Source organism: Oncorhynchus nerka, linkage group LG3 (genome assembly GCF_034236695.1).
Source record: "Oncorhynchus nerka isolate Pitt River linkage group LG3, Oner_Uvic_2.0, whole genome shotgun sequence".
NCBI classification, from domain to species: domain Eukaryota; kingdom Metazoa; phylum Chordata; class Actinopteri; order Salmoniformes; family Salmonidae; genus Oncorhynchus; species Oncorhynchus nerka.
The window spans coordinates 14556219-14580856 of NC_088398.1; the positions used below are offsets into that span (position 1 = coordinate 14556219).

Consider the following 24638-nt stretch of genomic DNA (forward strand, 5'->3'; position numbering starts at 1 on the left):
TGGAGCTCCCCAGGGGTGCGTGCTCAGTCCCCTCCTGTACTCCCTGTTCACCCATGACTGCATGACTAGGCACGACTCCAACACCATCATTAAGTTTGCTGACGACACAACAGTGGTAGGCCTGATCACCGACAATGACGAGACAGCCTATAGGGAGGAGGTCAGAGACCTCCTGGTGCCAGAATAACAACCTATCCCTCAACGTAACCAAGACTAAGGAGATGATTGTGGACTACAGGAAAAGGAGCACCGAGCACGTCCCCGTTCTCAGAATAACAACCTATCCCTCAACGTAACCAAGACTAAGGAGATGATTGTGGACTACAGGAAAAGGAGCACCGAGCACGTCCCCATTCTCATCGACTGGGCTGTAGTGGAGCAGGTTGAGAGCTTCAAATTCCTTGGTTTCCACATCAACAACAAAATCGAATGTTCCAAACACACCAAGACAGTTGTGAAGAGGGCACGACAAAGCCTATTCCCCCTCAGGAAACTAAAAAGATTTGGCATGGGTCCTGAGATCCTCAAAAGCTACAGCTGCAACATCGAGAACATCCTCACTGGTTGCATCACTGCCTGGTACAGCAATTACTCGGCCTCCGACCGCAAGGCACTTCAGAGGGTAGTGCGTACGGCCCAGTACATCACTGGGGCAAAGCTGCCTGCCATCCAGGACCTCTACACCAGGCGGTGTCAGAGGAAGGCCCTGAAAATTGTCAAAGACCCCAGCCACCTCAGTCATAGACTGTTCTCTCTACTATCACATGGCAAGCGGTACCGGAGTGCCAAGTCTAGGACAAAAAGGCTTCTCAACAGTTTTTACCCCCCAAGCCATAAGACTCCTGAACAGGTAATCAAATGGCTACCCGGACTATTTGCATTGTGTGCCCCCCCAACCCCTCTTTTATGCTGCTACGACTCTCTGTTTATCTTATATGCAAAGTCACTTTAACTATACATCCATGTACATACTACCTCAATTGGCCCGACCAACCAGTGCTCCCGCACATTGGCTAACCGGGCTATCTGCATTGTGTCCCACCACCAGCAAACTCCTCTTTTTACGCTACTGCTCCTCTTTGTTCATCATATATGCATAGTCACTTTAACCATATCTACATGTACATACTACCTCAATCAGCCTGACTGACTGGTGTCTGTATATAGCCTTGCTACTGTTATTTTCAAATGTCTTTTTACTGTTGTTTTATGTCTTTACTTACCTACACACACACACACAAACTTTTTTTTCTCCGCACTATTAGTTAGAGCCTGTAAGTGAGCATTTCACTGTAAGGTCTACTACACCTGTTGTATTCGGCGAACGTGACAAATAAACTTTGATTTGATTTGATTTGTGGGATTGCCTGGTAATGGATCTCTGGTAGCAGGTGGAGAGAGAATAGAACACACACACACTGAGACTCTCTCCCTCTCTCCTATCTCCCTCCCTCTGCGACTGTGAGTGAGAATGTGCAGTGAAACTGCGTCAACAAAATCCCTACTAAGCTGCTTTATGGCAGAGATGGGTTCTCCTAGTGCAGTCAGTCAGTGTCTGATGTTATGTGTGAGAGCCTGGCTGAGGAAAAGAAAATACTAGAAAGTCTATCCTCATTCCAACACCCTCTTCTGACTGTCACTGCAGATCCAGCAGTCATATTACATTACAGCTCGTGTGTGTGTGTGTGTGTGTGTGTGTGTGTGTGTGTGTGTGTGTGGACAATTTAGTTCAGAAACATTGGTCGTGATTGGATCACACCACTTCCCCCACACTGTCACTGACGTGATTCAATCTCTACTATGCTGCTGTATGACACTGAACTATATGAAACCTGTGTTGTTGTGGCACAATTTACTACCATGAAGACAGACAGAGACAGCTGAGCCACTATCCCTTGGTCCAGACACTGAGAGTGCAATGGAGGTACAGTAGAACCACATAAATGTAGCAGATGATAAGTAGGTATCCCACAGTGCAGTGACGTCACCCTCCATGAGAACTAAAATAAAGTTGCTTTTGGCTAGCTAGCAGATAGCACGCTGCTTTGTGTGTAGATTAGTGTTAGTCAAGGGTTCGCTTCCCTGGTATTCAGTACAGGGGTAGAACACGTCACATAAAGGGGAAACAACCCTTGTGTGACTCCTGAAGAATGCTAGTCTTCTTGGTAACACTGCTGTTGATGCCTCCAGCGTTTCTCATACCTTTCTGGTCTCGTGATCTTGCTACTCTTACTGCTTCTTACTGCTGGGTTATGTTTCATACTTTCATTATGTCCCAGGCAGGCTGGTCCTCTCCTCTCGGTTATAATTCAACATGACTTTTAAGAGTAAGCCTTTGAAGTTTGGTGGAGGATGATTATGACAGTTAACATAGTAATAATTTGTCAGACAGCATGTTGTTGAATGTAAACAAGAACTCTATTGGAAATCGTCTGGCTGGACTGATTAACTACACGATCAAAGGAAAAGCTGTCTTCTCTGATCAGCTTCTGAATAGTATAATTGAATTTTGTCCAAAGAAATCTGAACATTCCCATTCATTCCTTCTTGAAAATTGTTTGATGGGTTTAGTTTAATGTGTGTTAAAGTGGGTGTGTGGTTGTACGCCGGGGGATCAGGGGGGGTGTTGGCTGAACCCTCAGGCGGCGCTGAACGTCAGTCATATGATTCAGAGGTCATGGTGTTGAGCACAACGTCTCTCCTCTTGCCTTCTCTCAAATCACCACTTTGACTCTAAAGCAAGGCCCTCTACTTTACCTATAAACTCTGTTATGAAATGATCGTGAAAACTATTCTAAAACCCTTATCTGGTGATGTTAAAGAACATCAAAGGGTTTCCTGCCTTCCCTCCTCTGCTATCAATCCCTTCTCTTTTTTTGTTGTTGATACAATTAGTCATTAAGTTTTTTCCCAGTTTTCATATTTCATATTTCAAGTTATTACACATTTCAGGATTTACCATTTCAGATTGCTTCATACAGTTACATGTACATACATTTAGATAGGTCAGATGGTCAGGTACATTCAAGGTCATGGACCTTGACATTGACCTTGACATTTTGACATCAAAGGCAGTGCTTCTCACTCCTGGTTCCAGGGACCCAAAGGGATGCACATTCCCACTACCCGGCCCCTATACACCCACTCACAATGAGAGGCTGGATGGTCCCAGGCCCGGAACCTAGAAACACATCTCAAAGGTATATAGACAGGTATGGTCACAGATTCTCAGCAGAGCCAGGCCAGCCACACACAATGGAGGCAAATCAGATATTTAAAAATAAATAATAACAATAAAAGCAACATTAATCCGTTGTTGACTGCCTCAAACCAAGTTCAGACATTAGGGGTGAAGTCATTCATCAATGATGTATTGAATAGATTGATTTCTTGCAAAGGAGACACATCAGTTTCACAACTGAATGCATTCATCCGAAATGTGTCTTCCCCTCTCTGAATCAGAGAGGCGCGGGGGGCTTCCCTAATCAACGTCCAGGTCATCGGCGCCCGGGGACTAGTTGTTGTTTGGGGGTTAACTGCCTTGTTCAAGGGCATAGTATAATATGTTTCCACCTTGCCGGCTCGAGGATTCGAATCAGCGACCTTTCGGTTACTGGCTCAATGCTCTTGCAGATCTCTATCAAATGACAACCCTATAAAACGATCACATTGTGAGAGATGGAGGCAGATCTTCTGATGTCGTACAAAGGCTCCATTGTTTAGGCAGCCCCTCCATGTGAGGTTGTGTGCTTTTTATTCAATTTTATTTCAGAAAGTCTGGAAGATGTCTCTCCCTGATTTCTCTCCCTAAGGAAGAAGATACATTTTTTATGTAAGGTAAGCGTTCAGTTATTGGGTTAAAACTATTGTAATTAAGAGGAGAGGGGAGGGGTGCAGAGTAGATGAGATGAGAGGAGAGAAGAGAAGAACAGAGGAGAACAGAGGAGAGGAGAGCTAACTAGTTTACATAATCCCAACTGTAATCAGCCGAGTTAGCAGTTCAGTTCAGAGCTCTGCAGGTGGCTGGAAGTTTTTTCTGTGTTTGAAGTCACCTGCAGTGTTTCTGCTGTCTTTACAAAAGTATTGCACTACATAGGGAATAGTGTGCTATTTGGGACACATCCTACTGTCTCTCTGTAACATTTATGCAAATAAAGGTGGACAAAATAAAACACATGGATCAGTTATAGGTGTTGAAGCATTTTTACAATGGGTCACATTATGTGATTATGGTTTTAGTATTACTGTTGATACACTACATGGCCAAAAGTATGTGGACACCCCTTCAAATGAGTGGATTCAGTTATTTTAGCCACACCCGTTGCTGACAGGTGTATAAAATCGAGCACGCAGCCATGCAATCTCCATAGACAGACATTGGCAGTAGAATGGGCTGTACTGAAGAGCTCAGTGACTTTCACCGTGGCACTGTCATAAGATGCCACTTTTTCAACATGCTCCATTCAACTGTAAGTGCTGTTATTGTGAAATGGAAACTGACAGAATGGGACCGCCAGGTGCTGAAGCAAGTCGTACATAAAAATGATCTGTCCTCGGTTGCAACATTCACTAACGAGTTCCAAACTGCCTCTGGAAGCAACGTCAGCACAATAACTGTTTGTGGGGAGCTTCATGAAATGGATTTCCATGGCCAAGCAGCTACACACAAGCCTAAGATCACCATGCGCAATGCCAAGCTCCATATTAATGCCCATGATTTTGGAATGAGATGTTCGACGAGCAGGTGTCCACATACTTTTGGCCATGTAGTGTATCTCTTGGAACCCAGAACCCAATATTATGTGCTCTGGCTAGGTACTATGTTAGATTTTTTTGTAACATTCTATTAGGAGAGACTACTGTTGATGGTATGTAAAAACCGCTCAGACCAGAAACGCATGGTCTGACAGTGGCTTCCTGTTAGGTTTCTGCCAGCCAAAGGACTTCATGTTTACTGGGGCTGCTGTGCAGTCTGATTTATTTCCTGTGACAGGACTAATGAGGAGGTATAATTGCAAACTCTTCATTTTCTCCAATCGTTTAATTATCTAAAACCTAGCGCTGATTCAAACTAATAGCAAGGGCTATTACACGCAGTCAGCGTCTGAAATGGCACCATATAGTGCACTACTCTCTACCACTCTCTGGCAAAAAGTAGTGCCAGAGTGTAGGGATTGGAAGTAGGGTGCCATTTCATATTTGCACTTGGTCACACACCCCTGTAGTGTAGGACTAGGGTTGCAAAAGTAGTAAACTACCGGTAATTTACCAAAGTTACTGGAATCTTTGGTGTCTTGTCTTTGGTATATCTTTGGTACAAAAGATACCAGTTTGACACAAATATTTATAACAAAAAGATATTGACATAGTAAAATAAATAAGTGTTAAAAAAAGGATATTTCATGCTGAAACTCTCATATTAAACACCAATTGTAACGGCATTTGGAAGAAGGTGAGGACCAATGCGCAGCGTGGTAAGTGTCCATATTTTTAATAACGTAATAGAACACTGAACAAAAACGTGAACAAACGAACCCAAAACAGTCCTGTCTGGTGACAAAGACAGAAAACAATCACCCACAACACACAGGTGGAAAAAGGCTACCTAAGTATGATTCTCAATCAGAGACAACTAACGACACCTGCCTCTGATTGAGAACCATACCAGGCCAAACGCAAAAACACCACATAGAAAAAGGAACATAGACAACTCACCCAACTCACGCCCTGACCATACTAAAACAAAGACATAACAAAAGAACTAAGATCAGAACGAGACACCAATGGTATTCACTAAATTGACAGCTTATATTTAGAATAATGTTTTACAGCTTTGCCATTCTATTTTTTAAATCTTAAAATCATCTTATTTGATTATTTTATATTTTACATGTGATACTTGTGTTATTTTTAATAAAAATTGTAATTTAATTTGTTATTTATTTTTTTAGCAAATATTTTCTTACTTCCTTTTAAAAAAATGCTGCATTTTTGGTTAAGGGCTTGTTTGTAGTAAGCATTTCACAGTACATGTGGCAAAAAAAATGTCATTTAATTTGATAAGGCCACACAGAGGGCCTTTGACATAGTCAAAGACTCCAGCCACCCTAGTCATAGACTGTTCTCTCTGCTAGCGCACGGCAAACGGTACCGGAGCGCCAAGTCTAGGTCCAAGAGGCTTCTAAACAGCTTCTACCCCCAAGCTATAAGACTCTTGAACAGCTAACCAAATGGATACCCAGACTATTAGCATTGCCCCCCCCCCCTTCTACGCTGCTGCTGATATTATCATTTTAATAACTCTACCTACATGTACATATTACCTTGACTAACGTGTGTCCCCCACATTGACTCTGTACCTCTACCCCCTATGTATAGCCTCGCTATTGTTTTGTTTTTTACTGCTGCTCTTTAATTATTTGTTACCTTTATTTCTAACTTTTTGAAGGTATTTTCTTAAAACTGAATTGTTGGTTAAGGGCTTGTAAGTAAGTGTTTCACTGTAATACACTTGTTGTATTCGGCGCATGTGACAAATACAATTTGATTTGATATAATTACAGATGCCTGTGATAATCTGAAGTAACCAAAATGGCCACTAGATGTCTTGTGATAGATTACATAAAATCCTTGAAAGTTACCAATATTCTGGTATTTTACTGGTAAATTTAGAACGTTTCCAGTAATATAACCTCCAGTGAAGGCTGCTGAGGGGAGATCGGCTCATAATAATAATCTTGTGTTTGATGTATTTGATACCATTCCACCCATTCCGCTCCAGTGATTACCACGAGCCTGTCCTTCCCAATTAAGGTGCCACCAACCTCCTATCATACCCTTCTTTTGCAACCCTATGAAGGACTCCTTCCCAGCTTTCCTTGTTGTGAGGCAAGCTATGTGACCTATCATAGCCTTCTGAGAGAGGGCAGTGGAACTGTCAACCGTGTCCCAAATAACATCACATTTAGGGCACTACATAGGAAATAGGGTGCCATTTGGAATGCAAAGTTAATTCTCAGAGGCCAGTGGAGCAGAGACAAGCTGAGAACAACCTATCATGAGGAGTGTTTTTACGCCCTCACTCTCCTGTCAGAACCCTGGGCTTGATATGGGAAGACAAGGTTAAATATTCCTCTCCCAACTGGAGTGGTTTGTTAAGCCTTCAGTTATTCATTGTTTATACCTGAGGTCTTGTACTATGAAATGTGATCTTGAATGTATTAAGTCCCACTGACCATAACCACTCCATGGTTTAATGATTTATATTGTTGTTTTTTTATTACCATTTTCATTTTTTTATTTCACTTAGTCCTGCGTGTTGGAGCTCAAAGCCTAAGATTTTCACGGTACCCTGCAATCACACCTGGAACCCTGTGACTATTAAACACTCTGAATCTGAATCTGAAGACACCTTGACACAATATGGCACTGGGTTAGCCAGACGGTATGGCACTGGGTTATGTAAAATAAAAATCCATTGTTCCACAGAAATCATTGTAGCCCTCCTCAAGAATCAAAAGTAAGAGATGGAATGGGATTTGGCCCTGAATGTAAACCATATTCGTGAATTTGTATGAGGCTGAATGATGCTGAGCCAACAGTTTTATGACTATGGAAGATGGAAGATTAGTATTTGTGGTTGTTGATGCACAAGAGTGGCCATGTTGACATAACTGCTAGCCTCAAACAGTCACATTGCTACTGAAAATATACATATTTCATATAGGCCGAGCAGGTTGATGTTTAAAATAGACAATAATTATCTAGTCACAATCATTGGTATTCATTCACCTTCAGGTTGTGTAAAGGAAACCAGTTGAGCCCATTGCAGAGGTCTAGGCAGAGGCTTGAGGGAGAAGTCTCCATGGTCAAAAAATGTGCAGTTAAAAATGAGATTTCCTATTTTTTATTATATTTCCACACGAGGTTGAAATAACACTGAAATTGTGAAAGATTATTATAATGCCTTTTCGTGTAGGAGCATTTCAAGGGCCAAAAGAGGGTCAGGGAAATAAATTATAAAAAATATATATATATATATATATATATATATATATATATATATATATATATTATATAAAAATATATATTAAATAAACACACAGTGATATAAATGACATACAGTGATTTGAAAATAAATGACAAAGACTGCATGTGGGCTTTAATGACAGAAAGCTGCACAGAGGCATTCAAACACAGTGGTTCTATCTATCTGGTCTATTTAAAACCTCTAACCTTGGTAGGGTGTGGTCCGTTAAGATATTCATGTTGACCTCAGGAGGGTGTGGTACTGGTATGGTATTTACAGGGAAAGACTGGATTGCGTGTGAAGAAAACATGTATGCGTGTGGCAGAACCATTCCCTGCCCCGTGATCAGCTCACTCTCTCACTCTTTCGCGCTCTCTCTCTTGCTCTCTTTCTCTCGTCATCTCTGTGATCGCCATGTGAGGAACGCAGACAGTCTGTTTGATGTTATTTTACCTGCTCATGGCTGCGCTTCACTGTACAGTTCAAATCCACAATCTCTTGACACCCACTCCTTCCTCCCCATTCCTTCCTCCTTCCATTCCTTCACTTAGTTTAGTTCAGTCCCAAGTCTGTGAAGAAAGGAGAGTGTGATGAATCATTAGAACAGTCATGTTTGTGTTGGCTTTCCTCCTGACTGAGGGAATAAATAGCACTTATTGATGTTAAAACCACCCTGTCTCCTACCTACTTAAACCATGCTATAGCTATCAATTAACAAGCTGCACATTCAATGTTTAGGCATCTACCTACAGTTTAGGCTACCTCCCATGCATATGTCTTTGTCTGAAAACTGGAAGAATTTAACTCATTATGAGTCATAGTCATTATTTTTCATGTTCTAGAAGTTTCCCCACATGTTTATTAGGCACATCATTCTTCTGAGGGATTCTTCTCTGTGTTCTGATTCCTTTGTTCTGTCTTCGCTCTTCAGACTGAATGCAATGCATAGTTCATACTTTGACCTTCGATTAGCAAGGAGCAATGTCAAACACTCCTCAACAATAAAGGCTTGAAGTTCCTCTTGCCTTACCTCAGCTTGCCTAGTGTCTGTTGGGCCTATCACAGCTAGGTTCACTTTGGTTTGTTCTACAATGCAGTCTGGATGAAAGCTGCTTAGAGTTTATAGGCGGACTTTAGTATTTTGGATTTGAGAGTGACTGGTTTCATAGCACAGGGGGAAATGGCGTTGTTGTGTGTCTGTAACAGCAGAGAGTGGAGTGTGAGGTGGGATGTAACATCAGAGGGGAGGTAGGGAAGAGCAGGGCAGGGTGGGGTGTAGCCAGACAAAGAGGGCTTATCCTCGTCAGGGTGCAGAGGTCCCCAGGTTCCCACTGAGCCAGGGTAGTGTTCTGTGTTCTAGAGGAGGTCAGGACAGATCCACTCACATGAATCCTCCTGGATGACTATTGATCTGAACAGGGTCCTGTGACCTTGCCCATGAAGTCTGACCTACAAAAAACACACCAAACCCCTCCCTCTTTTCTCTTACTTTCTTGCTCTCTTTTTCTCTCTCTTCCTTTCTCTCACTTCATTTTCTTTCCTTGTCTCTCCCTCCCTATTTCTATCTATCTTTATTCTATCTATCTTCATTACTCTATAATGACAAAGCGAAAACAGTTTAAGAAAAAACATTTGTGCAAATGTCCCTCCATCGCTTTTACTCTCTCTTCCCCTCCCATTCCCTTCTCTTCACTTTCTCTATATCTCCTTCGCTCGCTCTCTCTTTCTCTCTCCCCCTCTTTCTCTTTTTCTCTCTCTCCTTTCTCATTGTTCATCAGCAGCAATCAGGTTTGCAGTGTAATCCGGTGTGATTTCTCTGTCAGTCTTTTGTCTCGGGCTTGGCACGCTAGGCCAGCTTCTGGCCTCATTCTCCATGATCTGCCATTCAGAGGCCAGATTCACCTGATTAACAAAGGGAAGCCGCTTCACTGCATTGACTGGGACTGCTAACGTCTTTCTCACACATCTACTAGATTTGGACTTAAGCAGTGCTTCATTTGTAAATCAGGGGGTCCAGGAACAAAAAGTGAGCGTGAGAGAGGGGTGACATGGGGAGCTCTGAGGAAAGCATGAGAGAGAAAAAAATCACCTTTATAATAAAGCATTGCATGCATATCATCACATTTGCGTTGTGACATAGAGCAGTAGAGTAGAGGCACTTACAGAAGTTGCACACATGGGATTTTTTTTCCTATGGTCCCTGACATTGTTGGCCTTTTATAAACACATTTCATGCAATTCTATGTCATTTTACATGACTGGGGACTTTGGTATAATATTTTTTAATGCCACGTTCAAAACATCTGGGAACTCGGAACTGGGTTAGACTTCAGTGCGTTCAAGACATTTGGGAAATCTGGGAAAAAAACTAGCACCGCTGGGAAAATTTGATTTAAATGGTCATCCTACTCAGAATTCCAAGTGGGGAACTCTGGCCTCTTTCTAGAGCTCCGAGTTTCCTACCTGATGTAATGGTTGTCTGTGGTGGAAGAAGGTGAGGACCAATGCGCAGCGTGGTAAGTGTTCATATTCTTTAATAGAACTCAGAACACTAAAATACAAAACCAGCAAGAGAATGAAATTAAACCGAAACAGTTCTGTCTGGTACAGATATGAAACAGAAAATAATCACCCACAACTTGAAAACAGGCTGCCTAAGTATGGTTCTCAATCAGTGACAACGGTTGACAGCTGCCTCTGATTGAGAACCATACCAGGCCAAACACAGAAATCCCAAATCATAGAAAAAAGAACTTAGACAACCCACCCAACTCACGCCCTGACCATACTAAAACAAAGACATAAGAAAAGAACTAAGGTCAGAACGTGACACCTGAAGATCACTGATGTCATGATTCGACCTCTTTTCTTCCCCCGAGTTGCATTTGTCTTGAAAGCACCCTAATACCGAACAAATGATCGAAATGACAGGCTACTTTGACACTGACAAACTGAGAATCTGAGATCAATAAAAACGACCATGTCTTGAATCCATCAATAGCCTAGGCCTAGATGTGTGCAGACACATATTGTTTACTATAATATGAGGAAGAAATGATCGTCCTAAACATGCTTTCCAGTTTCACTGACTCACCCAATGTTGCGCAGCTCACTTGCTGGTGATGGCCTATGCGCTCGTGCCAAAAGCCTCTCTCTCTTGTTTTACTTTGAATTTGGAAAGTATTCAGACCCCTTTACTTTTTCCACATTTTGTTATGTCACAACCTTACTCTAAAATGTATTAAATAAAAACAATTCTTCATCAATACACACAATACCCCATAATGACAAAGAGAAAACAGTTTTTTAAAAACATTTTTGCAAATGTATTCAAATAAAAAACAGAAATACCTTATTTACATAAGTATTCAGACCCTTTGCTATGAGACTTGAAATTGAGCTCAGGTGCATCCTGTTTCCTTTGATCATCCTTGAGATGTTTCTACAACTTGATTGGAGTCTACCAGTGGTAAATTCAATTGATTGGACATGATTTGGAAAGGCACACACCTGTCTATATAAGGTCCCACAGTTGACAGTGCATGTCAGAGCAAAAACCAAGCCATAAGGTTGAAGGAATTGTCCGTAGCGCTCCGAGACAGGATTGTGTCGAAGCACAGATATGGGGAAGGTTACCAAAAAATGTCCGCAGCTTTGACGGTCCCAAGAACAGTCGACTCCATCATTCTTAAATTTAAGAAGTTTGGAACCACCAAGACTCTTCCTAGAGCTGGCCACCCAGCCAAACTGAGAAATCGGGGTAGCAGGGCCTTGGTCAGGGATGTGACCAAGAACCAGATGGTAAATCTGACAGCGCTCTGGGACTGGGAGACTAGTTCAAATCAAATCAAATTTTATTTGTCACATACACATGGTTAGCAGATGTTAATGCGAGTGTAGCGAAATGCTTGTGCTTCTAGTTCCGACAATGCAGTAATAACCAACAAGTAATCTAACTAACAATATGAGATGAGTATGTAAACAAAGTGGCATAGTTAAAGTGGCTAGTGATACATGTATTACATAAGGATGCAGTCGATGATATAGAGTACAGTATATACGTATGCATATGAGATGAATAATGTAGGGTATGTAACATTATATTAGGTAGCATTGTTTAAAGTGGCTAGTGATATATTTTACATAATTTCCCATCAATTCCCATTATTAAAGTGGCTGGAGTTGAGTCAGTGTCAGTGTGTTGGCAGCAGCCACTCAATGTTAGTGGTGGCTGTTTAACAGTCTGATGGCCTTGAGATAGAAGCTGTTTTTCAGTCTCCCGGTCCCAGCTTTGATGCACCTGTACTGACCTCGCCTTCTGGATGATAGCGGGGTGAACAGGCAGTGGCTCGGGTGGTTGTTGTCCTTGATGATCTTTATGGCCTTCCTGTAACATCGGGTGGTGTAGGTGTCCTGGAGGGCAGGTAGTTTGCCCCCGGTGATGCGTTGTGCAGACCTCACTACCCTCTGGAGAGCCTTACGGTTGTGGGCGGAGCAGTTGCCGTACCAGGCGGTGATACAGCCCGACAGGATGCTCTCGATTGTGCATCTGTAGAAGTTTGTGAGTGCTTTTGGTGACAAGCCGAATTTCTTCAGCCTCCTGAGGTTGAAGAGGCGCTGCTGCGCCTTCTTCACGATGCTGTCTGTGTGAGTGGACCAATTCAGTTTGTCTGTGATGTGTATGCCGAGGAACTTAAAACTTACTACCCTCTCCACTACTGTTCCATCGATGTGGATAGGGGGTGTTCCCTCTGCTGTTTCCTGAAGTCCACAATCATCTCCTTAGTTTTGTTGACGTTGAGTGTGAGGTTATTTTCCTGACACCACACTCCGAGGGCCCTCACCTCCTCCCTGTAGGCTGTCTTGTCGTTGTTGGTAATCAAGCCTACCACTGTTGTGTCGTCCGCAAACTTGATGATTGAGTTGGAGCGTGCGTGGCCACGCAGTCGTGGGTGAACAGGGAGTACAGGAGAGGGCTCAGAACGCACCCTTGTGGGGCCCCAGTGTTGAGGATCAGCGGGGTGGAGATGTTGTTGCCTACCCTCACCACCTGGGGGCGGCCCGTCAGGAAGTCCAGTACCCAGTTGCACAGGGGCGGGGTCGAGACCCAGGGTCTCGAGCTTGATGACGAGCTTGGAGGGTACTATGGTGTTGAATGCCAAGCTGTAGTCGATGAACAGCATTCTCACATAGGTATTCCTCTTGTCCAGATGGGTTAGGGCAGTGTGCAGTGTGGTTGAGATTGCATCGTCTGTGGACCTATTTGGGCGGTAAGCAAATTGGAGTGGGTCTAGGGTGTCAGGTAGGGTGGAGGTGATATGGTCCTTGACTAGTCTCTCAAAGCACTTCATGATGACGGAAGTGAGTGCTACGGGGCGGTAGTCATTTAGCTCAGTTACCTTAGCTTTCTTGGGAACAGGAACAATGGTGGCCCTCTTGAAGCATGTGGGAACAGCAGACTGGTATAGGGATTGATTGAATATGTCCGTAAACACACCGGCCAGCTGGTCTGCGCATGCTCTGAGGGCGCGGCTGGGGATGCCGTCTGGGCCTGCAGCCTTGCGAGGGTTAACACGTTTAAATGTTTTACTCACCTCGGCTGCAGTGAAGGAGAGTCCGCATGTTTTCGTTGCAGGCCGTGTCAGTGGCACTGTATTGTCCTCAAAGCGGGCCAAAAAGTTATTTAGTCTGCCTGGGAGCAAGACATCCTGGTCCGTGACTGGGCTGGTTTTCTTGTTGTAGTCCGTGATTGACTGTAGATCCTGCCACATACCTCTTGTGTCTGAGCCGTTGAATTGAGATTCTACTTTGTCTCTATACTGACGCTTAGCTTGTTTGATAGCCTTGCGGAGGGAATAGCTGCACTGTATTCGGCCATGTTACCAGTCACCTTACCCTGATTAAAAGCAGTGGTTCGCGCTTTCAGTTTCACGCGAATGCTGCCATCAATCCACGGTTTCTGGTTAGGGAATGTTTTAATCGTTGCTATGGGAACGACATATTCAACGCACGTTCTAATGAACTCACACACCGAATCAGCGTATTCGTCAATGTTGTTATCTGACGCAATACGAAACATATCCCAGTCCACGTGATGGAAGCAGTCTTGGAGTGTGGAATCAGCTTGGTCGGACCAGCGTTGGACAGACCTCAGCGTGGGAGCTTCTTGTTTTAGTTTCTGTCTGTAGGTAGGGATCAACAAAATGGAGTCGTGGTCAGCTTTTCCGAAAGGAGGGCGGGGCAGGGCCTTATATGCCTCGTCGGAAGTTAGAGTAACAATGATCCAAGGTTTTTCCAGCCCTGGTTGCGCAATCGCTGATACAATTTAGGGAGTCTTGTTTTCAGATTAGCCTTGTTAAAATCCCCAGCTACAATGAATGCAGCCTCAGGATGTATGGATTCCAGTTTGCAAAGAGTCAAATAAAGTTCGGTCAGAGCCATCGATGTGTCTGCTTGGGGGGGAATATATACGGCTGTGATTATAATCGAAGAGAATTCTCTTGGTAGATAATGCGGTCGACATTTGATTGTGAGGAATTCTAAATCAGGTGACCAGAAGGATTTGAGTTCCTGTATGTTTCTTTGATCACACCACGTCTCGTTAGCCATAAGGCATACGCCCCCGCCCCTCTTCTTACCAGAAAGATGTTTGTTTCTGTCGGCGCGATGCGTGGAGAAACCCGCTGGCTGCACCGCCTCAGATAGCGTCTCTCCAGTGAGCCATGTTTCCGTGAAGCAAAGAACGTTACAGTCTCTGATGTCCCTCTGGAATGCTACCCTTGCTCGGATTTCATCAACCTTGTTGTCAAGAGACTGGACATTGGCGAGAAGAATGCTAGGGAGTGGTGCACGATGTGCCCGTCTCCAGAGTCTGACCAGAAGACCGCCTCATTTCCCTCTTTTACGGAGTCGTTTTTTTTGGGGGGTCGCCGGCTGGGATCCATTCCGTTGTCCTGGTTGAAAGGCAGAACACAGGATCCGCGTCGCGAAAATCATATTCTTGGTTGTACTGATGGTGAGTTGACGCTGATCTTATATTCAGTAGTTCTTCTCGACTGTATGTAATGAAACCTAAGATGACCTGGGGTACTAATGTAAGAAATAACACGTAAAAAAACAAAAAACTGCATAGTTTCCTAGGAACGCGAAGTGAGGCGGCCATCTCTGTCGGCGCCGGAAGTTGGGATCGAGGGAAGGATGGAACGGAGCAAAGTACAGAGAGATCCTTGATGAAAACCTGCTCCAGACCGCTCAGGACCTCAGACTGGGGGCGAAGGTTCACCTTCCAACAGGACAACGAACCTAAGCACACAGCCAAGACAACGCAGGAGTGGCTTCGAGACAAGTCAATCAATCAATCAAATGTATTTATAAAGTCCTTCTTACATCAGCTGATGTCACAAAGTGCTGAACAGAAACCTAGCCTAAAACCCCAAACAGCAAGCAATGCAGGTGTATAAGCTAGAGGTCGACCGATTTTGATTTTTCAACGCCGATACCGATTATTGGAGGACCAAAAAAAAGTCGATGCCGATTAATCGGCCAATTTTTATTTATTTATTTGTAATAATGACAGTTACAACAATACTGAATGAACACTTATTTTAACTTAATATAATACATCAATAAAATAAATTTAGCCTCAAATAAATAATGAAACATGTTCAATTTGTAAAAACAAAGAGTTGGAGAAGAAAGTAAAAGTGCAATATGTGCCATGTAAGAAAGCTAACGTTTAAGTTCCTTGCTCAGAACATGAGAACATATGAAAGCTGGTGGTTCCTGGTGGTCTTCAATATTCCCAGGTAAGAAGTTGTTGTAGTTATTATAGGAATTATAGAACTATTTCTCTCTATACCATTTGTATTTCATTAACTATTGGATGTGTAACAGTATAGCTTCCGTCCCTCTCCTCGCTCCTACCTGGGCTCGAACCAGGAACACATCGACAACAGCCACCCTCAAAGCAGCGTTACCCATGCAGAGCAAGGGGAACAACCACTCCAAGTCTCAGAGCGAGTGACGTTTGAAACGCTATTAGCGCGCACTAGCTAGCCATCGGTTACACCAGCCTAATCTACGGAGTTGATAGGCTTGAAGTCTTTTTTCTCCCCAATTTCGTGGTATCCAATTGTTTAGTAGCTACTATCTTGTCTCATCGCTACAACTCCCGTACGGACTCGGGAGAGACGAAGGTTGAAAGTCATGCGTCCTCCGATACACAACCGCACCTGGCACCCTTGGTTAGTGTGCACTGCGCCCGGCACGCCACAGCAGTCGCTGGTGCGCGATGAGACAAGGATATCCCTACTGGCCAAGCCCTCCCTAACTTGGACGACGCTGGGCCAATTGCGCGTCTCTGGTGGCACAGCTGGTGCTGCAGTACAGCGCCCTTAACCACTGCGCCACCCGGGAGGCCCCACGAAAGTGCCTTTTGAATGAATGCTTACGAGCCTCCTGCTGCCTACCATCGCTCAGTCAGACTGCTCTATCAAATCATAGACTTAGTTATAACATAATAACACACAGAAATACGAGCCGTAGGTCATTAATATGGTCGAATCCCGAAACTATCATCTCGAAAACAAGACATTTATTCTTTCAGTAAAATACGGAACCGTATTAACCCACCGTAAAATACGGAATGCTTCCATATTTTATCTAACGGGTGGCATCCATAAGTCTAAATATTCCTGTTACATTGCACAACCTTCAATGTTATGTCATAATTACATAAACTTCTGGCAAATTAGGCGGCCCAAACTGTTGCATATACACTGACTCTGAGTGCAATGACCACAAGAGAAGTGACACAATTTCACCTGGTTAATATTGCCTGCTAACCTGAATTTCTTTTAGCTAAATTTGCAGGTTTAAAAATGTATATTTCTGTTTATTGATTTTAAGAAAGGCATTGATGTTTATGGTTAGGTACACATTGGAGTAACGACAGTCCTTTTTCACGAATACGCACCGCATCGATTATATGCAACGCAGGACACACTAGATAAACTAGTAATATCTTCAACCATGTGTAGTTAACTAGTGATTATGATTGATTGATTGTTTTTTATGAGATAAGTTTAATGCTAGCTAGCAACTTACCTTGGCTTACTGTATTCGCGTAACAGGCAGGCTCCTCGTTGAGTGCAATGTAATCAGGTGGTTAGAGCGTTGGACTAGTTAACTGTCAGGTTGCAAGATTGAATCCCTGAGCTGACAAGGTGAAAATCTGTCATTCTGCCCTTGGACAAGGCAGTTCCTAGGCCATCACTGACTTGACTAGTTAAATAAAGATTAAATAAAGAAAAAAATATATATATTTTTAACAATCAGCCAAATTGTTGTCCAAAAATACCGATTTCCGATTGTTATGAAAACTTTAGATTGGCCCTAATTAATCGGCCATTCCGATTAATCGGTCGACCTCTAGTAGAAACACTGTGGCTTCTACCCCAGAACCCTAGGCCAGAACCCTAGGAAGAAACCTAGAGAGGAACCAGGCCACGAGGGGTGTGCCGGGTGGAGATTATAACAGAACATGGCCAAGATGTTAAAATGTTCATAGATGACCAGCAGGGCCAAATAATAATAAGTCTCTGAATGTCCTTGAGTGGCCCAGGCAGAGCCCGGTCAGGCAGAGCCCGGACAGGCAGAGCATCTCTGGAGAGACCTGAAAATAGCTGTGCAGCGACGTTTCCCATCTAACCTGACAGAGCTTGAGAGGCTCTGCAGACAAGAATGGGAGAAACTCCCCAAATACAGGTTTGCCATGCCTGTAGAATCATACCCAAGAAGACTCGAGGTTGTAATCTCTGCCAAAGGTGCTTCAACAAAGTACTGAGTAAAGGGTCTGAATACTTTTTTTTAACAAATGAATGAATTTGCAAAAATGTTTCAAATAAATGTTTTTGCTTGTCATTATGGGGAGTTGTGCGTAGATTGATGAGAGGGAAAAAACGATTTAATCCATTTTAGAATAAAGTTCTACATTAACAAAATGTGAAAAAAGTCAAGGGGTCTGAATACTTTCTGAATGCAATGTATATTGATAGCCTGCAGCTGACAGATTAGAGTCTTCTCTTTTCAGCAGGAGACATTTGCTTTCCAACCAGTGTTTTCCCGTGATTGTAGGCTATGTTAAATATTGCGAAAGGCCAGTTTTGTCTGCATGCTGTTCACTGACAGATTTGCAGCGCGTTCCCGACTGTAGGCTGTGCCTTGGTATTGGGCTACACTCCACAGCTAGGCTATTTTTAAAATAAGCTATTTATCCTCTGTGGCAACGTTTTGGGCTTTGTCATGGTGTAGTAGGCTATTCTGAATGATTTCATTTCTTCCTGAACAGACAGGAGTAACTTTATAACTTTGGCACATTTACAGTGCCTTGCGAAAGTATTCGGCCCCCTTGAACTTTGCGACATTTCAGGCTTCAAACATAAAGATATAAAACTGTATTTTTTTGTGAAGAATCAACAACAAGTGGGACACAATCATGAAGTGGAACAACATTTATTGGATATAACTTTTTTAACAAATCAAAAACTGAAAAATTGGGCGTGCAAAATTATTCAGCCCCTTTACTTTCAGTGCAGCAAACTCTCTCCAGAAGTTCAGTGAGGATCTCTGAATGATCCAATGTTGACCTAAATGACTAATGATGATAAATACAATCCACCTGTGTGTAATCAAGTCTCCGTATTAATGCACCTGCACTGTGATAGTCTCAGAAGTCCGTTAAAAGCGCAGAGAGCATCATGAAGAACAAGGAACACACCAGGCAGGTCCGAGATACTGTTGTGAAGAATTTTAAAGCCGGATTTGGATACAAAAAGATTTCCCAAGCTTTAAATATCCCAAGGAGCACTGTGCAAGCGATAATATTGAAATGGAAGGAGTATTAGACCACTGCAAATCTACCAAGACCTGGCCGTCCCTCTAAACTTTCAGCTCATACAAGGAGAAGACTGATCAGAGATGCAGCCAAGAGGCCCATGATCACTCTGGATGAACTGCAGAGATCTACAGCTGAGGTGGGAGACTCTGTCCATAGGACAACAATCAGTCGTATATTGCACAAATCTGGCCTTTATGGAAGAGTGGCAAGAAGAAAGCCATTTCTTAAAGATATCCATAAAAAGTGTTGTTTAAAGTTTGCCACAACCAACCTGGGAGACACACCAAACATGTGGAAGAAGGTGCTCTGGTCAGATGAAACCAAAATTGAACTTTTTGGCAACAATGCAAAACGTTATGTTTGGCGTAAAAGCAACACAGCTCATCACCCTGAACACACCATCCCCACTGTCAAACATGGTGGTGGCAGCATCATGGTTTGGGCCTGCTTTTCTTCATCAGGGACAGGGAAGATGGTTAAAATTGATGGGAAGATGGATGGAGCCAAATACAGGACCATTCTGGAAGAAAACCTGATGGAGTCTGCAAAAGACCTGAGACTGGGACGGAGATTTGTCTTCCAACAAGACAATGATCCAAAACATAAAGCAAAATCTACAATGGAATGGTTCAAAAATAAACATATCCAGGTGTTAGAATGGCCAAGTCAAAGTCCAGACCTGAATCCAATCGAGAATCTGTGGAAAGAACTGAAAACTGCTGTTCACAAATGCTCTCCATCCAACCTCACTGAGCTCGAGCTGTTTTGCAAGGAGGAATGGGAAAAAATGTCAGTCTCTCGATGTGCAAAACTGATAGAGACATAACCCAAGCGACTTCTTACAGCTGTAATCGCAGCAAAAGGTGGCGCTACAAAGTATTAACTTAAGGGGGCTGAATAATTGTGCACGCCCAATTTTTCAGTTTTTGATTTGTAAAAAAGTTTGAAATATCCAATAAATGTCGTTCCACTTCATGATTGTGTCCCACTTGTTGTTGATTCTTCATAAAAAAATACAGTTTTATATCTTTATGTTTGAAGCCTGAAATGTGGCAAAAGGTCGCAAAGTTCAAGGGGGCCGAATACTTTCGCAAGGCACTGTATGTCAATTTATCAGGCTTGCTGCAGCTCCTCCAGAACCCTGTGCGCTGCTGTGATTCTATAAGGAAATACACAATGAAGTGCGAGGGGGGAGAGGTGCAAATTAAGCACTGGACTTAAGCATAACACAATATAGATATTCTTGATTTAGTAAATGTATGTATAAGATTTAAATCACTCCTCTGAAGCTCCTGAATATTTGTTATTTTTATAATCTTAAATATATATTGCATACGGTATTTATGTGTCATTATTATTAAGCAATAAGGCCAGAGGGGGAGTGGTATATGGCCAATATACCACAACTAAGGGCTGTTCTTATGCACAACGCAACGCTGAGTTCCTGGATACAGCCCTTAGCCGTGGTATATTGGCCATATATCACAAACCCAGAGGTGCCTTATATAAACTGGTTACCCACGTAATTAGAGCAGTAAAAATACGTGTTTTGTCATCTGATATACCACGGCTGTCAGCCAATCAGCATTCAGGGCTTCAACCACCTTTATAATGTCCAGTATTCTCTGCTGGCTAAGTCAAGTCACGTTATTACTGACTAATCTGTTAAAAGTCTGCCTTACTTTTAAAGGTTGGGTCGTTCACTTGAATGAAAGGGTCATGTGTTTGTGTAGCATGCTACAGCTGAAAGCATGTGACAATGAGGGCATGAAAGGAGATTATATATATTACACAGCTGGGAACGAAGACACAAACCCATATTTACTGTTGTTTTCCAGGAGATTAACAACTGAATAACACAAATCAAGACAAATTATTCCAAATCTATTTATTCAAAACATGAAGACATTGTTGTTTTGGCATGATTCTTGGATGCCAATGATGAACGTACAGTGCCTTTGGAAAGTATTCAGACCCCTTGACTTATTCCACATTTTGTTACGTTACAGCCTTATTCTAAAAAATGTAAGCGTTTTTTCCCCCTCATCAATCGACACACAATACCTCATAATGACAATGCGTCGCTGCACAGCTATTTTCAGGTTTCTCCAGTGATCCGGGATCTGGCTGGGCCACTCAAGGACATTCAGAGACTTGTCCCGAAGCCACTCCTGCGTTGTCTTGGCTGTGTGCTTATGTTCGTTGTCCTGTTGGAAGGTGAACCTTCGCCCCTAGTCTGAGGTCCTGAGTGCTCTGGAGCAGGTTTTCATTAGGGATCTCTCTGTACTTTGCTCAGTTCCATCTTTCCCTCCCAACTAGTCACCCAGTCCCTGTCACTGAAAAACATCCCCACAGCATGATGCTGCCACCACCATGCTGCACCGTAAGGATGGTGCCAGGTTTCCTCCAGACGTGACGCTTGGTATTCAGGCCAAAGAGTTCAATCTTGGTTTCATCAGAACAGAGAATCTTGTTTCTCATGGTCTGAGAGTCTTTAGGTGCCTTTTGGCAAACTCCAAGCGAGGTGTCATGTGCCTTTTTACTGAGGATTGGCTTCCATCCGGCCACTTTACCATAAAGGCCTAATTGGTGGAGTGCTGCAGAGATGGTTGTCCTTCTCAAAGTTTCTCCCATCTCCACAGACGAAGTCTAGAGTTCTGTCAGAGTGACCATTGGGTTCTTGGTCACCTCCCTGACCAAGGCCCTTCTCCCCAGATGACTTCGTTTGGCCGGGTGGCCAGCTCTAGGAAGAGCCTTGCTGGTTCTAAACTTCTTCTATTTAAGAATGATGGAGGCCACTGTGTTATTGGGGACCTTCAATGATGCAGACATATTTTTGGTACCCTTCCCCAGATCTGTGCCTCAACACAATCCTGTCTCGGAGCTCTATGGACAATTCCTTCGACCTCATGGCTTGGTTTTTGCTCTGACATGCACTGTCAACTCTGGGACCTTATATGGACAGGTGTGTGCCTTTCCAAATCATGTCCAGTCAATTGCATTTACCACAGGTGGACTCCAATCAAGTTGTAGAAACATCTCAAGGATGATCAATGGAAACAGGATGCACCTGAGCTCAATTTCGAGTCTCATAGCAAAGGGTCTGAATACTTATGTAAATAAGGTATTTTTGTTTTCTATTTTAATACATTTGCCAAAATGTAAAAAAACTGTTTTTGCTTTGTCATTGTGGGGTATTGTGTAGATTGCTGAGAATTTGTATTTATTTAATCCATTTTAGAATAAGGCTGTAACATAACAAAGTGTGTAAAAAGTGAAGGGGTCTGAATACTTTCCGAAGGCACTGTATATGGATGGCAATATAATGATACCCAGTGTGTGTTGTTGCTTGTGTCCTGTCCTTCAGGTGATTGAGTCTCTGGGCATCATGATCTACAAGGCGTTGGACTACGGACTGAAGGAGAGCGAGGAGCGGGAGCTGAGCCCACCCCTGGAGCAGCTCATAGACCTCATGACCAACATGGGCGAGGCTGAGAGAGACGCCTGCCCTGACGAAGGCTACGAGGCCACCGAGGAAGAGGAGGAGGCCGAAGACGACCCCATCAACATCTGTAATGTCCGTGGCTACAGGGACATCCTGAAGGTAGGCAGCTGTTGATTGGGGGAGGGTGGTGGTTGATGATTAAAAGCCAACATGTCACTATATGGGTGAATGGCAGGGTTAATAAGGAAATAGTAGGTTTTCTGCTGTCAAGCCATCAAGTGCAGTCAACTACAAAATGGTGGTGATCAGGTCAGGGTCATGGTACTGGAGCCTGCAGTTGTTGTATATGTGTCTTTCCTCCAGTAGTGTTGTGAGTATCATCTATACTAGATCCACCCACCATGTCCAGTAGTGTTGAAATTATTATCTATACTAGATTCACCCACCATGTACAGTAGTGGAGACTATAATCTATACTACATCCACTCAGCATGTCCAGTAGTGTTGAGAGTATTATCTATACTAGATGCACTCAGCATGTCCAGTAGTGTTGAGAGTATTATCTATACTAAATCCACCCAGCATGTCCAGTAGTGTTGAGAGAACAGACATCATACTAGATCCACCCAGCATGTCCAGTAGTGTTGAGAGAACAGACATCATACTAGATCCACCCAGCATGTCCAGTAGTGTTGAGAGAACAGACATCATACTAGATCCACCCAGCATGTCCAGTAGTGTTGAGAGAACAGACATCATACTTGATCCACCCAGTAGTGTTGAGAGAACAGACATCATACTAGATCCACCCAGCATGTCCAGTAGTGTTGAGAGAACAGACATCATACTTGATCCACCCAGTAGTGTTGAGAGAACAGACATCATACTAGATCCACCCAGCATGTCCAGTAGTCATGAGAGAACAGACATCATACTAGATCCACCCAGCATGTCCAGTAGTAATGAGAGAACAGACATCATACTAGATCCACCCAGCATGTCCAGTAGTGTTGAGAGAACAGACATCATACTTGATCCACCCAGTAGTGTTGAGAGAACAGACATCATACTAGATCCACCCAGCATGTCCAGTAGTGTTGAGAGAACAGACATCATACTAGATCCACCCAGCATGTCCAGTAGTGTTGAGAGAACAGACATCATACTAGATCCACCCAGCATGTCCAGTAGTGTTGAGAGAACAGACATCATACTTGATCCACCCAGTAGTGTTGAGAGAACAGACATCATACTAGATCCACCCAGCATGTCCAGTAGTAATGAGAGAACAGACATCATACTAGATCCACCCAGTAGTGTTGAGAGAACAGACATCATACTAGATCCGCCCAGCATGTTCAGTAGTGTTAAGAGAACAGACATTATACTAGATCCACCCAGTGAGTCCTTAGATGCCCCAATGGTGTTTACATAACCATAGCAGTGGCAGGAGGACCATTTTTTTCATGAGCATGGCCTTATTTCTATTAGAGAATATTGGATGACTGCAATTCATATTCCATTCACCCAGTTCAATTTAACATTGCTAGGTTTAGGCTACTACATGATACTTGAATTTTCCATATACCCATCATGAGGTTGCTACAACCTAGCCTATGAATGAAAGTTTATAATGTAGGTGCACATAGGTCGAGAGAAAAATTTGAGGTGACAGAAAGTGACATTCAATACCACCTTGCACTCTCTTACCCGCATCTAGCTGATCTAGGTTGTAGTCATTAGTCCAACAGTTTCAAACGAGAGTTTCTGTTGGACAAATTAATGTATGTTTATCCCCGTTTCATTCCATTTAAGAAACCATTTTCGGAATGAATTACACCCCTGATTAAACGTAAACACAGTTCACTTTCATAGCAGCCATGTTATGTTCCTTCTCGCATAGCTAATAGAATGCATTAGTAAACCCGCTACAGTCATGCAGTAACATTACAGTCTACAGTCAGTCAGTAAGTAGTTACACCGACGGGCCCTGGTGACAATAAATTAGTAAAAACAAAAGCTTACCTTGACTTGGAAGAGTTCCAGTGTTGTGTTGGATAGTCATAGCCAGCTAGCTAACATAGCATCCCTCTGTTTGAGCAGGGTGTTTGAGTAGGCTAAACTATCTAGCTGCATTTTCTAGCTGTGAGTGAAACTGACAGTGAAAAAAATTAAGAAATCACTCTCTTTTGCTTCTCCTTCATTTTTAGCGTATGCTTTCAGTACTAGATTCATTATCTGGTGAGAACCATGAGCCACCTAGGTTT

At 43.1% G+C, this 24638-nt stretch overlaps 1 protein-coding gene across 3 annotated transcripts in view; it reads left to right on the top strand.

Annotated features, from left to right (window-relative positions):
• Positions 1-24638, top strand: part of LOC115114419 (protein spire homolog 1-like) — a 73442-nt gene that overhangs the window by 12182 nt on the left and 36622 nt on the right. For all 3 annotated transcript variants that reach the window (XM_065008735.1, XM_065008733.1, XM_065008741.1), the window contains exon 3: positions 22294-22530. In XM_065008735.1, the coding sequence (XP_064864807.1) occupies positions 22294-22530 (237 nt within the window). The remainder of the gene's footprint in view (positions 1-22293; positions 22531-24638) is intronic.